Source organism: Gopherus flavomarginatus, chromosome 10 (assembly GCF_025201925.1).
Source record: "Gopherus flavomarginatus isolate rGopFla2 chromosome 10, rGopFla2.mat.asm, whole genome shotgun sequence".
Taxonomy (NCBI): Eukaryota; Metazoa; Chordata; order Testudines; family Testudinidae; genus Gopherus; species Gopherus flavomarginatus.
In genome coordinates this window covers 71,426,402-71,441,423 of record NC_066626.1, presented here as the reverse complement: position 1 = coordinate 71,441,423, position 15,022 = coordinate 71,426,402, and the positions used below count along the sequence as shown (strand labels likewise).

At 42.1% G+C, this 15,022-nt stretch overlaps 1 protein-coding gene across 3 annotated transcripts in view; it reads right to left on the bottom strand.

Annotated features, from left to right (window-relative positions):
• Positions 1–1,245: 1,245 nt before the first annotated feature.
• Positions 1,246–15,022, bottom strand: part of MYLK (myosin light chain kinase) — a 344,254-nt gene continuing 330,477 nt past the window's right edge. For all 3 annotated transcript variants that reach the window (XM_050916915.1, XM_050916916.1, XM_050916917.1), the window contains 5 exons: positions 9,949–10,101; positions 8,627–8,750; positions 7,226–7,355; positions 6,095–6,226; positions 1,246–3,427 (listed from right to left, as the gene is read on the bottom strand). In XM_050916915.1, coding sequence (XP_050772872.1) covers positions 3,177–3,427; positions 6,095–6,226; positions 7,226–7,355; positions 8,627–8,750; positions 9,949–10,101 — 790 coding nt within the window. In that variant the 3' untranslated portion in view covers positions 1,246–3,176. The remainder of the gene's footprint in view (positions 3,428–6,094; positions 6,227–7,225; positions 7,356–8,626; positions 8,751–9,948; positions 10,102–15,022) is intronic.

Genomic DNA, 15,022 nt, shown 5'->3' with positions numbered 1-15,022 from the left:
AATTTTTTTAGGTATCTGCAAATGAAAAAAGGTTGAAAACCATTGGTGTAGACAAATGTCTTGTCCAATGGTTTCTTTTTTGTCCCTATGGTTTCAGAGGGGGAAATTCACTAAAGACTGGAGAACTGTACCACTTAAGCCCTGCGATATCTTCTCTGTGGGCAAGCAGGGGTGGGTTGGCCATACAGTAGAGTCTTTGCATGGGAGTAGCAGAAGGCAGTGGCCACTATTCCAGCCTTCAGGCTTTTTTTATGCTTTAAGTGAGAAGAGTTGAATTTGAGGCAAAGGAAATAGAAGCAGATGTAAAGTGAACCAGTCTGTGCAAGGAACTGTGTCTTGAGAGCGTGAGGCATCAGCTGTGCTGTTGGAGGTAGATGCATCAGCGGAAACCTCATCTAAAACTCCAATCCTGCAAATGTTTACCTTTAAGTAAATGAGTAGTCTCCGACTTCAATGAATACAGTTAAGCACATGCATAAAGTCTGTTTAGGCTCTGATTCTTCAAATCACCAGTGCTTCTCGAATGTTAAAGTATTGCTTAAGATATGCATTTCTAGAAAAACAGAATATTTCTCAAACGCATAGAGTTTTATTTTGGGCATGTTCTGCATGGTGCCTGGACTATTATCGTACATTAGTGGATTGTATACATTCTTTCATGAAAAAGGCACCACAAGTGGTAAATATGCTTGACTTTACAGTTTGCAGAAGCATAACATTTTTATATATCTACACTCAGGTGACCAGATGTCCCAATATTAGGGGCTTTGTCTTATATATGCAACAACCCCCTTCCCTCCCTGAAAGTGTCCCTATTTTTCACACTTGCTATCTGGTCACCCTAATCTACACATACACTTGTCTAAGCTTTGGGACAGATTCTCTCTCCCTGTTCCAGCCATTTTGAGCTGTTGAAGTAACAGAAAGTGCTAGAAGTTGGCCCTAACTGGCCAGCTGAGAATTTCCTCCAGCCCATGCTCTGCAGATTCTCTAGTTTATGGTCCCATAATGATTATAGCCAGTGGTGTAAATTAGTGCAGCCCCTAGCAGCTCTAATTTATGTCCATAGGCCTGAACTGGCAGCAGATGCACCATGAGAATCAGAGGCATAACCCCGCCACTCTTTCTCCACCCTATTCCTGTGCTAAGTAGATCTCAGTATAGGAGAGAATCAGGAGAGATCCTGTTTGCCTTCCTCAGCCTGTGTGAATAAACTGGAGTCTGCAATTGATTATACAAACAGCATGCTTTGTGGTATTATTTATTTATTTAGAAATTGTGAGTAACTACAGCTGTAGTGTTCTCATTTCTCCCAATTCTGATGGTTTAACAAAATGGGGAAATACTAGCATATTTTATTAAGGTACAAAAGACACTCCATTGTTACCTAAACACATTTAAAATGTGAGGAAAACTCTGTATGCTCTAAATCAGATTAAAAAAAAATCTTTCCTTATAAGGAGTAGTGGCAATATTGTGTTTAGTATAACAAGAGTTCTTTACCCACTTAAAAAGAAAAGACATGCTGGTGCTGGCAATTTGAACCTAGCAACAAAGAGCTAAGCAGTTATTTAAAAAACCATTATGTGATCCACATTAGTTGAGCTTGATTTGTTACTTTAAAGACATGTAGAAGAGCAAATAATATAACACACAAAACTAGGTAATATCCAACATCCTAAACTTGATATCATATACATCTGCATAAAAGTACACTCGAAACCTTAATTTGAGGAACAAAATGAAGTTTTTTTTAAAAGGTACTCCTTGAAATAAAATTGTTGTACTCTACACACAAAAAGTGGAATAAAGGAAAAAAACACATATTTGGAATGATGTACAGATACTGGAAATGTATTCTCATTGGATTATGCACATCATCTTATGGCCTCTGATATTACCCTTGAACAAAAAGAATTAACAAGTGCCAATAGTGAGAGAGTAAAGGAAAGTTGCTCAGTCTGCGTGCATTAATCACTTTTGAGAAGATACATGTTTTCTGGATTTTTGTGTGTTTTTTGCAAAAAATTTTGAAACGCGAAAGCCTTCCTGACAGGCTCAAGATGAAAACTAAACTGTCAAGCACATAGAGTACACAAGGTTCCTTGGTAATTGCTTGGTATAAAGAAGCTTGTAATCCAAACTACTTTTTTCTTTTGGCGACTCTAAAAATCTGTGGCAATTTCCAGCTAATCATCAGTTGAGAGCTGTTTTGTAATGGCCAGATAAAGTACAAGTAAATTTTTAACTAAACTCGGTTTCCACACACAGATAAAAGTTAATGGATGTACAATAACCTATAGTTCCCAGCAGCACTTATATGAACCATGAATCTTGATTAAAATGACAAGCACAACCGCAAGGTTTCTGTTTCTTTACATTTTCAGTTTGTTTCTAAAGCAGACATCTGTACCTGTACCAGGGTAACAGACACCTCAAGAGAAAATAGATAAGTTAGAATCACTTGGTTAAAGGTGAGGAAAGAAATATCAGCTCATACAAACTCATGGAGGTCTAAGATTAGTGGAATTAGTAATACACTAATAGCAAATTGGAAGAGGTAAGTGTGTGTGTGTGTAAAGGTCAGACAGACAGTGAAACTATTTTAAAGAGGAGGAAAGACTAAGATTGTTTCATTTTATTACGTGCAAATTGCAATGCTGGTTATAGTGTAACCTTCCCTTATAGTTAAGTTATGTGAAGAATGACTTTACTATGGTAGGGTTCAATTGTATTAAGACCAATAGAAACTTTGTGTGTGTTTGATAAGATTTCTGGGCATAGAGATAAATGTAGATCTCAGGGAGCCACCTCAGCTATAGTATTGGTTGATGAGAGTGACGGTGCAAATGAATGAGCTCAATAAATAGGATATTTATAAATTCAGGTTATAATTGTAGATTAGTATGATACTTTCACATTAAAAATAGGCTGGGCAACAACTGACTTACTTAAACTAAATCCAATCACCATAGCAACTTAAAGTGCCCGCTGTTTCCAATTAATGCCCATAAATAAAACAAACAGGTATCAACTGATAATGCTGAAAAAACAACATCTTCCCCCCAGTGATGTAAGTATCACACTAGGTGTTTTTAATAACTTGGTTTTCTGAGTTTTAGAGATATAGTCTTTATAATGTAATTTTTCAAATATCTTTTCCTTTGCGTCTTGTTTCATTCTTCTTCTTCCTCCTCCTCCTCCTCCTCCTCCTCTTTTCCCATTGTTTCCACAATGAGTTCTGCGGTACAAGTTGCTTCTCCAAGGCTATTAACAGCTTTGCAGGTGTATTTGGCATCATCGTCCCCACAAACTTCAGAAATAGTCAAAGAACAGTTCCCATCCTCATCATAATCTATCTGGAAGTGACGAGACTCTTTAATAGATTGGTCATCTTTGTACCAGATTACCTCAGGGTCAGGGTAGCCTGTGACAGTGGGAAAGAACAGCAGCTGCAATAAGCCAAGACACTAAATGTTTTAGACCCCAATCCCACATAGATTTATGCATAAATTTAAGCACACGAGTAGTCCTACTGAATTCTAATGAAAATAAGAGTTGTCTGCTGCCACTTCCGTACAAATAACAAAAATCTGAAATTAACAGTGGAAGTATTCACTAATCTGACTTGTCACTATTTTCTAATGAAAGAAGAAAGCTTTTCACAGCAGCTCAGTCATCAACTAGTACGGGTCCCTAATGACAGACTTGAGGCTCCCTATTAGGACATGAAGCATTCACAGTGCTTGCAGTCTTAACAATCCCCAACACGGAGATTTAAATACTAGGGGTATGAGATTGTGTGCTGTGCCAATAAGTTAGGGCAGCCTTCTCATGCTGCTTTACAGGCAGCAAAGCTGCTCAGAATCTCTGTAGTTCTACGAGCTGTGGCCCCACCTGTCCTCAGCATGTCCAACTCGTGCCTAGCATGCCCACATGCCAGGGCTTTTGAGGGGGTCTTTGAAAGGCAGTATTGCAATACCCATGGCCAGTGGAATTCTCCCCACATCAGATCCAGGCCTTTTGGAGACCTTTTACATTGCTCAGGCTCTTTTATCCAACACAAAGGGACCATAGTGGGGTTGAAGTTCTCACCCCAGTAACAGAACACAGGCCAATCTGAGATTAATCAAATTGAGGGCTTGTCTACATCAGAAAGTTGCAGCGCTGGTGAGGGAGTTACAGCGCTGCAACTTAGGAGGTGTACACATCTGCAGGGCACCACCAGCGCTGCAACTCCCTGTTTGCAGCGCTGGCCGTACTCCCGTTTTGTCTCGGGTGTAGAGGATCCAGCGCTGGTGATCCAGCGCTGGTAATCAAGTATAGTCACTTACCAGCGCTTTTCTTGACCTCCGTGGAATAAGCAGGTATCCCAGCATACCTGAGGAAGCCTCTGGTAATCAAGCTGGTCTCCTTCCCCGGCTTGCTCTCGCGTTCCCCGAACCCCGAGCAAGCAGGTCTCCTTCCCTGCGGTTTGCTGGGTGGTTCCGGGAACGCGAGAGCAAACCGGGGAAGGAGACCAGCTTCGCCGCGGTTTGCTCTCGCGTTCCGCGAACCACCCTGCAAACCGCAGGGAAGGAGACCTGCTTGCTCGGGGGTTCGGCGAACGCGAGAGCAAACCGGGGAAGGAGACCAGCTTCGCCGCGGTTTGCTCTCGCGTTCCGCGAACCACCCTGCAAACCGCAGGGAAGGAGACCTGCTTGTTCGGGGAACGCGAGAGCAAACCGCGGCGAAGCTGGTCTCCTTCCCCGGTTTGCTCTCGCGTTCGCCGAACCCCCGAGCAAGCAGGTCTCCTTCCCTGCGGTTTGCAGGGTGGTTCGCGGAACGCGAGAGCAAACCGGGGAAGGAGACCAGCTTCGCCGCGGTTTGCTCTCGCGTTCCCCGAACAAGCAGGTCTCCTTCCCTGCGGTTTGCAGGGGGGTTCGCAGAACGCGAGAGCAAACCGCGGCGAAGCTGGTCTCCTTCCCCGGTTTGCTCTCGCCTTCCCCAAAACCCCTTGAAGCCGCCCAACAGCGCTGCAGTGTGGCCACATCTAACACCACTTGCAGCGCTGGTTGCTGTAAGTGTGGCCACTCTGCAGCGCTGGCCCTATACAGCTGTACTTATACAGCTGTAACAACCAGCGCTGCAAAATTTTAGATGTAGACATGGCCTGACTAAGTGGGGGCCTGGAAAAAGTGGTCATGTTGGTACAAATCTCTACAGGGGACAGCAGGAAAGGAATCAGAAACATATATCTGCCCTCATGAATTTTTTTCGACCCTGCTTTCCACACTATTCTCACTCCCCTGTTCTGCAGGGCACTTCCCTCTCCCCAGGAAAGGAGTAGAGAGCTCTGCTCAGGCTGGAAAGGGAACTTCTCATTTGCTTCTCTTCTCTTGTATCTCTGAGAAAGAGACCAGCAACTTTGGTGGGGAAAAAGATGATGGAGAAGAACTCTCCTCTCATGTTACACATCTAAAGCTCCCATCACACCCACCTGATTATCCATCCCAATGTGAGTGTCAGACTGCTGAAAGCAAACATTTCCAACACAACTGAACTACAATAAGGAGCTGCTCATGCAAACAGGAGAGCACAGGCTCTCAGACTATTCTCTTGCCTGCTGCATCAGCAAAGTCTTGAATAAAGACCCAATAATGTCTCCCTGTTTAAACAAATCAGTAAAAAGCAGGAGCCCTCTAAGTGCTAGGAACCCAGTACTAATCCAATGTGAGCTTGGAGTTCTACCACAGGACATTAATCTATTCTATCCATCCATGGCCCCCTTCATTGCAGTATCTGAACACTTACCAGCGTTAATTAATTTACCCTTACAATCCCTCTGTGAGGTAGGGATCTTAGCCGTGGAGAAAGATTAAGTGACTTGCCCATGGGAGCTCTGTAGAAGCTGGTTTCTTTTTCATGGCAAGCATGGGAGATCACCAAGCGGCTCAAAATATATTCTATTATTGCAACATGTTCCATGCTGTAAGTGTGCACATAATGGCAAAGCTGAAGGGAACTAAAGCAAAAAAGCATGATGGAGCAATACAGAGAAACGACAGGGGAGGGGAGAAAGCAAAAGGATGACACAGACATTAATTTAAAGTACCTTCAATTTTGCAGTCAAATCTAGCAGCACTTCCTTCCACAACTTCTATGTCCAGGATTGTTTTAGTAAAGTATGGCTTTACATGGGGTTTTTCCTCTGCCACTACTTCAAGGAAAGCCCTGGCAGCATCATCTAGAGAAAGTAAAGGAGGGTTAGTTATTTTGAAATTCCCTAGGAATGACGGTGGGGTTCTTTAAATAACCAAACAATTGCAGAAACCAGCTTTTTTTTTTCATTATGCTTAATGCTATAAAACTAATGGAATAGTGAGACTATGTCACCCTTTTGCGCTAGTCTTTAACAGCCAGCCAGAGATTCAGACTATCAAACAGAATGAGTTATGTACACATGGCAAAGTGCAACATAACGTAATTTCATTATTCTTTCCTTGTATCTGTCTATGACCATTAGGCTGGGCATTTCCTGGTAATTAGGCTGCCTTAGATGGCCAAAGTTCATATGTAAGCTCCCAAACAAATGGCCTGATTTTCTGAGGGGTTGCACACCTGCCATCCACAGTAAGTTACATGGCAGCTGCTGCATACTGCACCCCTGAAAAAGAGGTCATTTATTAAGGTCTCTAAATAAAGATTTGGGTACCTAGCTTTAGGCACATGTATTTGAAAATTTTGTCCCTTGTCTGAGAAGCCCTGGCAGCATTGTGCATGGAGTTACATAGTACTGCCTGCGCTCCACTCCTAGACACAGCTAGTGCTGTTATTTGTATGAAAACTAAATACATCCCTTGCAAAATATATAGTGGACACACACACACACACACACACACAAAACTCTCTCCAAAGCTGATTTAAGTACAGCTGACAAATGTGCCTTCATTACTTGGCATTACAGCAAGCACTTTCTGCCTCCCAGTATGTGCAGTAAACCATTCTGAGCAATAGACCAATCCTGATGGGCACGTGCATATGTGCATGTGCACGCGCGCGCACACACACATATTTAATTATGCAACTTTGCTAGTTTCCAATAGTCTTTGGGATTTTGTTTGGTTTTATATGACAGATGCTATTTAAAAGGTTTTCTATAATTAAACTCTTTGTTCCGACTTGGCAGAGGACATTGTATCGATAAAAATTGTTATTACTTTTACAATTCAGTGCAGTACCTTACCATTCAGGTCTACTTTATCTGTATTTATAGGACTGGTAGGTGAGCTTGTAGAGGACTTCCTTCCACTCAGACCAGAAATCATTGCCATGGAGGATAGTCTCCCTATGGCTCGGACAGCATGACCTGTTTTCTGAAACATAACACAGAGGCTTCTCATCAGTTTAACCTAATGGGTACACGTCTTTTCTGTAGCAGGAGAATTGTGGACAAATGACTTAGGGCCTGATCCAAAGGTTATGGGAGTCAATGGACAGAGTCTTTAATAAGTCATTCTATTGTTCTAGATTAGAGAGACAGACCTGAGCTGCCAAGTTCAGGTGCAGATATAAATTCCACAAAGGATTCAGACACAAGGTTCATCACTGTTCTTAACAGAGGATGAAATGCATCCCTTTGTAGTGGCTCAGCACAAAGCCTAGGAACCAGAGAATGCCTCAAATTAAAGTTTACATAGGGCTTAGATGGCAGATAGGCCTTGCGTGGGCCCTCTCCATGGGACTGAACTTCACACAAAATGAGTAACCAGCTAGTGTGAAATGAATGAGCAAGTGCCATCTGCATGTTAGAAAAATTTAACTTGGCAAGCCTCTGAAATGACATGATATTAGCTAATGCAAATGCTAAAAGATGTTGATATAATAGACTCTACAGTATAGATACTAAGTGTAATATCCTTTGTAAGGTTTGTATTGGCACCTGACAACATTTATAACTCGGGTTGTATATGGTGTAGAAAGTATATGATTAACATATATTGCTCAGTATTTTGTAAGCTGGTCAAAAGATTTGATCCAGGCCACTATGCATCTGCTACTCCATCCATGAGAACAGCCCAGATGGAGCCCCTACAGTGGCTCCAGCATCAAGGAAACAGAAGATGTGGGGACAAAATGTTTCAATGAAAATTAATGAAGCCATCTGATGGATAATTCATGAGAAGAACAGTAAAAGATCTCAGTGCTCAGAGAGGATGGGAGTCTCTGGATTAGGAAAACAAATCCCCCTAAAATAAAAGTGTCTTTCTGGTCAGCCCCATTAGGGGCCCAATTATTCCTGGCCCTACCGTGAGTATGGAGGGGGGTGCAAGGTTCCAGGCATAAGAAGCTTCCTCTTCCAAGGAGCCTCAGACGCAGGGACAGGGAAAATCCCTACTTAGAATCAAAGCCTTTAGTAGCCTTCTGATAGCACTTGTGACATTTATGCACCAACACCACTGCTGCTGCCCATGCATTAAATTAGCAATAAAAACCACAGCTGCTCTATTGCAGCTGTGCACTGTCTGCAACTGAATTTTCATTAGCAGCAGAAGCCCTCCGTAATGATACGTCTCAGAATTACAGAAGCTAGAAATGGAAGAGACCTGTTAGGGCATCTAGCCCACTTCCTTGCCCTCTTTATTACCTGCCATTTTCTTCTGGCCATATATTTCTTCATCCTATCTTTGGAAAGTTTTTTGGCTTCCATGTTTTTGGTGTCTTTTTGCAGCCAAGGATGCTGAAGACATTGAGTACAATCTAAGCGGCTCCTGTTTTTATGTAAAGAGACTAAGTCAGTGTTGCCAATACACAGGATAGAATCGATTTGCTGTTATGTTATTGTTTCCCATTTTCTTTTTTAAGCAATAGATCTTTACATACTTTACTAAGCTAGCCTTAATGGGACAGCTGCTTACGAGCTGTGGTTACTTGCTATCTGTCACACTCGCTATCTATGCCCAGTTTAACAGATTTTGAAGGCTTTTTGTGGGGAAGGCTAAATACTATAAAAATGTTAATAAAATATTGTCAAAAAAGAGCCAAACGTTATAGCCACAGCATAATCATCTCTGCTACAATGCCTACAAAACGCTGCTTGCTGATCATGGCTTAGCAGCTGACGAACAGTGACTGTTCCTCTTCCTCGTTTTACTCTCTTACTCTGATTAACTTTCCTATTCCTGCCATGCCTCATCTTACCTCTCCCACCCATTAAATACATTTTAACAAGTATATATGTCTAACAAAGCTGTGACAGTTCACCTCTGTATTCACTTGCTTATAACTTATAAGTATATAACACTTTGTTTTGGATCATTTAGACTGTAAACCCTCCAAGACAGGAACTGTCTCTTCCCTAGGTATGTTCAATGTTCACAGCAATGGGATCCTAATCTTGACTGGAATCTTTGGGCACTACTATAATATAAATGTTTGCTACTATTAATAAAACGGATGATGGCCCAGGGCTTTTGTGATACTGAGCTTTATGAGAGTCATAGGAAATGTATGGTCATGTCAAAGCCATCCACTCAGGGGCATCACATTTAAAAACAAGTGAGAAAAACCAAAATCCTATTGCAATCCACTCAGATCAAGAAGCAGCATTTCATGCTGGGTTCTCTAGCTCCCATGCGTTACATCACTATATTAATGAGGATGATCGCTCAAACCACATAGTACAATACCATGGGATATATTTGGCATATGAGTCCATCCCTGAGGGAAAGAAGTGAAATGAATGAGCAGACACTTAAAGTGCTCCATTCCAGGCTGTGCAGCGTCAAGTGAAGGATGGCTGTGGTGATGAACACAAAGACACAGAGTTTTGGAGCATTCAGAGCTCCTTATTCATTGCTGCCCAAGGTGTTTGTGTAAAAAAGAAAGATATTCAGAGTGTGGGAGCAAAAGGTGCACAAGTTCAGTTAAATAGGAAAGTGCAAAGTATGGCAAATCCAACAGCTTTACTTCATATCCTTCTTTAGCAGATTGCCGATAAAGTCCTTGGCATCATCAGAGATTTCATCAAAAGCTTCATCATCAAAGTCCCAGGTTGCTGAGGTAACGTTGGCTAAAGTTTCATTGTCATTGTCTCCCATGAAAGGAGAAAGTCCACTGACCCTGGGGATGATAAAAAAAAAAAAAAAACAACCCACAAGACAATGTCAGTCTTTAAATGAGCATCATAGATAACAGTTAACATCGTTGTGACAGCTCTTTGCTCTCTGAAAATCTGTATCAGGAGAAGTCGCATGTCAACTTAAAATAATATACTTGAAAGTTGATATACAGGCAAAATAAATGGGAAGAAGACTAGAATTTAAATTCCCAAAGCTAAAAGAGAAAAATTCTCCTCTTTCTTATACTTCCCCATTTTGGGGAGAGACAACAGCAGTTAGGTAAAGATGAAGTGGAGAGTTAGAGTTTGATACCATAATAATTTGCTATATAGAAGGCTGAGTTCTCCTCAGATAATGACTATGCAAAGATGATACTGTAACTCAGCAGATCTGCTTCTTGTGTATATTCAAAGTCATATTTGCTAACTTTAGTGACAGAAATAAGATTGTAGTGCTTTTTACTCCTCATGCTCAGGCAAGGCCAACATAGCTAGAAGTGAAAGCTGGATCCTGTCCCGTCTCATGCATTAACAAAGTTCTTTTCTAAAAATTGATTACAGGCCAGTTATAATGGTGCAACCTCTCTAGGCAATGGAGTTGCACAAATGTATCTGCAGATTTAATTTGGCTTTCAGGTCTGTTATTACTGATGATGATGCATGAGAAGGAAATAACATAGCTAGTTTCTGATATGTGAGGTTGAGTTTGCAGGGCTGGCAGTTAGAAGAAATACCTTTGCACTGAGCAAATTTGATCTGTTGTCACTGAGGGAGAGTCATGTACAAACATGGAACCTCCACCTCATCCTGCCATTTTTACAGAATATCTTTTCAAAGTAGAGCAGCACTTTAAGTGACACTATAACCTAATATAAGCTATATAAGTGATGACAACTCAGTATTATTGCATCTAGAAATCAGCTGAGGAAATGTCAAAGAAGGCCTATAATAATCCATTTCTATAAACATATAGCAACATCAAGAACAGAAATGGGCCCAAGCTGCAAAGTTCTGATACTGATCTGAACTCTTCTAAAGTTCAGAAACATTCATATCCAGGCATTCAGTTTGGCCCTTTTCAGAAATAAGCCACAGAGGTCAGATCTGGATCAGGATCCAGTCTTTTCCAGAGTTCGGAGTTGTTCAAATCCTAGTTTTGGCTCATTGCTAATAAGAGGAAGCACTAGGATTCAAACATTTTTCTAAAACTTCTGTTTTGTACATGGTAAACTAAAATGGCAGCTCTGTTAATCCAACCACTAGGTGGAAGCAAGGAACTGTCTAGAATGTTGATTTTTAAATTGTGGGGCAGACATGCAAGGACCTGACTAGTTCATTTTTTCTTGTTTCTTCAAGGTATCCAGTGTATGCTGGTCCAAATCCCTGGGGAGCTCAACCCTGTTCCCTTGTGCCCTAGGGTAGGGTGGGTGAAAGGAGGTTAGTCCCAGAATACCTGCTCTCTTCCTCTGCCCCCATCCCAATATGCCCAGCACTGAGCCACCATCCTTCTGTTGGCCAACTGTCATGGGAACTGCACAGCCTCACAAGAACTCCTTCCCTTTCTATCGCTCTCACTCCGCCTATGACTGCACTGGGAATCAACATGGCAGGGACAGTGTGCATGGGCCTGGCCCCTCAGCAAAGGCCTCACACAACTGTGTGCACACACACACGCATGGAGGGTGCAGAACCAATGAACACAAGTTGCCACTCTAGGTTGCTGGGATTCAAATGGGGTGTCTGAGAGCCTCCTCCCTCCCTGGCTGCTCATGTGGGGATTTTCTCCTTTCCTCTGGGGTCCAAGCTGCACACCATTGGGTACCCTTGTGCCAAAGGGGCACATATGGGACATGAATCTCTGAAGGGAGGTGCAGCAAAAAAAGTTTGGGAACTTCTGGTCTAGAATAGTCCATTGAAAGACAGGTACATCATTACAGGTCAGTGCATTGCCAGCTGCCTGTAACTGTGCCCAGTGGAGTCTCTTCATTCTGGGAATCAAGTAAACATATATTATCATTACCACGGTCCCTTAGTGCTTACCCTGATGACTGACATTCACAAAAAGTGAAAGCAGACAAGGCTGTCATTATTGCTTAACAAGATATAAATACTGTTGTCATAATCCACTGAATGCTTTGGGGTCCCTTCAAGTGTCAGGAAAGTGGGCATGAACCGTAGAGGCTTCTATGCCGCTGTCAGAGAGTAGTAACTTTTGGTTACTACCAGCAAGGGCTAGATTCAAGCTAGTGAACAAGGGATGAAGGTTCTGTCCCACTAATGTATCAAAGTTGCCCAGACTCCCATTACATTTGCTTTGTTGCCCTTCACTAGCTCTGATTTGTCATGGTATGGAAATTCGTCTTTTTTTAAGCACACAATTCAATTAAAAACATTCTTAAAAATGTAGGCAGGATAAGTGTAGCGGTGTCGGTCCCAGGCTATTCAGAGACCAGGTGGGTGAAGTACTATCTTTTATTGGATCAACTTCTGTTGATGAGAGAGCTGAGATTTTGAAAGCTTGTCTCTCACACTAAAGTTGGTCCAAATAAGGATATTAACTCACCCTCCTTGTCATACTTAAGAATGCTATTTCAAGACAGGTTGCCTTACATTTGGTTTAAAATAGTTGCTAACTAACTGCTGTTTAAAACAACTACCACTAGAGGGCATGTCTATCCAGGATATTATTTTTCAATATGCTTGGACTCAATGTCTTTAAGATAACTGTCTTTACAAAAACTATATTAATTTGAGGGAGAGGCACTAGGAAGGGGAAGTATCAGAGGGTAGCCGTGTTAGTCTGGATCTGTAAAAGCAGCAAAGAATCCTGTGGCACCTTATAGACTAACAGACGTTTTGGAGCATGAGCTTTCGTGGGTGAATACCCACTTCCTCAGATGCATCTGAGGAAGTGGGTATTCACCCACGAAAGCTCATGCTCCAAAACGTCTGTTAGTCTATAAGGTGCCACAGGATTCTTTGCTGCTTAGGAAGGGGAAGAATCTTAAAACACTGTACTGAGCTTTAGGGCAAATGGCCTGGGATCAAGCCCTCACAATGCCTTTTATATACCTATAGTTTAAAACAAAGGTTATAGAGCACTTGCCCAGATCTTTGGTTATGTGTTTTTAGCTTTCATTCTGACGCTTATTGTAAGTGTTGCTCTGGTGGCCTATGTAATGAACCTTCCAGTGGACCATTCTATTGTTAGTTGTGGGTGAGATTTTTAAAAACATTTTTTCCTTGAGGCAGGATACTTAAATAAAATCCTGGCCCCATTGAAGTCAATGGGAAAATGCCTGATGACTTCAATGGGACCAGGATTTCACCCAAGTCTATTTGTGTTTTGTATATGGTCGAGTAAACAATGAACAATTCATTTACAAAATGTGAAGGCCACTGTGTATCAAGCCACTCACAGTGACTCGAGCATGCCACTGCTGCATATCAGAAAAAGGAGACAGTAAAAGAATTGGGGCACTGATCCACATGGTAACACAAGAAACATTTATTGTATTTGGATTCCATGATCTCCACCCCAGTTGTGTGTGCTATTCAGAGCAGATCATTCAACAGGACAGAACTTACTTCTTCCACCATAAAAGGCATCCCGGACTGGTTATCGCACATTACAAAAGGAAACCTTCAAGAATGTGCTTGCCCTAAACTCAGCAGCCCAGCAGCTGCAGCACAGGACTGAAGGGCACTTTGACAAGTCCCCTTAATTAATGAGCAGATGTGAAGGAAAGAAGGGTCACAAGTACCAAAACTCTAGAATGCAGTACTGTATGAGACAGTCTTGGATTGGCAGGGAGTTGGACTAAGGATATAATAATATGCCTTTCATCTTCAACATCTGATGTATTCCACCTAAAATTTTGACCTAGAGAGAACCATAGTACTATAGAGACTCAATTCTGTAAGGTGCTCTAAGGCTCAGATCCCAGAAAGCACCTAAGTACATGACTAACTTTAAAGTATGTGAGCAGTCCCATTTAAATCAATGGGACTACTTTTGTTCTTAAAATTAAACATGCGCTCAAGTGCTTTGTTGACTCAGGGCCGCAATGCTCCACATCTGTGGGTGAAACAGCCTCCTTTGTTGGCTCTTTCTGAGCCCTGACCATTTCAACCTCCTTTTTATGCAGTCAGACACACTCCAACAATATCACTGCTCCTGAACAAAACAAAATTAGGTGGAACTCACTGGGTTTTAAAAACACTCTGGATTGAAACATGTGAAGTCATCTCTAAATATATAGTTTACAGAAAGCACTTGAAGAATGAACGATCAGGCCCAGCAAAACTGCTGTTAAGACCCACTATCCTTCAAGAACTGCTTCTGTCCATACATTCTAAAGATACTAGACTTTCACAGAATTATTAACAGCCCCCACAAAAGAGCTGTGCTACTCCCCTTTGTCACTAGCAACTCCATCCAAAATTTGGTACAAAGACTGCTCCCAAGTGTTATGCTGTCATAAGTAAACTGGAAAATATCCACTCTTTGTAGCCCCATTCCCTCACACAAAAGTATCACTAAATATTTTACTGCCCCAGGAAGTTGCCTGTAACTCAGGGTACGTCTTCACTACCGGCCGTATTGGCAGGTAACAATCGATTTCTCGGGGATTGATATATCGCATCTCATCTAGACGCGATATATCGATCGCCGAACGAGCTCCTGTCGACTCCAGAACTCCACCAATGCGAACGGCAGTAGTGGAGTCGACAGGGGGAGTCGCGGACATAGATCCCGCGCCGTGAGGACGGTAGGTAACTCGATCTAAGATACTTTGAACTTCAGCTACGCTATTCACGAAGCTGAAGTTGCGTATCTTAGATCGATTTCCCCCCCTAATGTAGACCAGCCCAAAGTCTAGTATCTCATACAGACATTTGGAAAACTAGCTAGGTACTGTA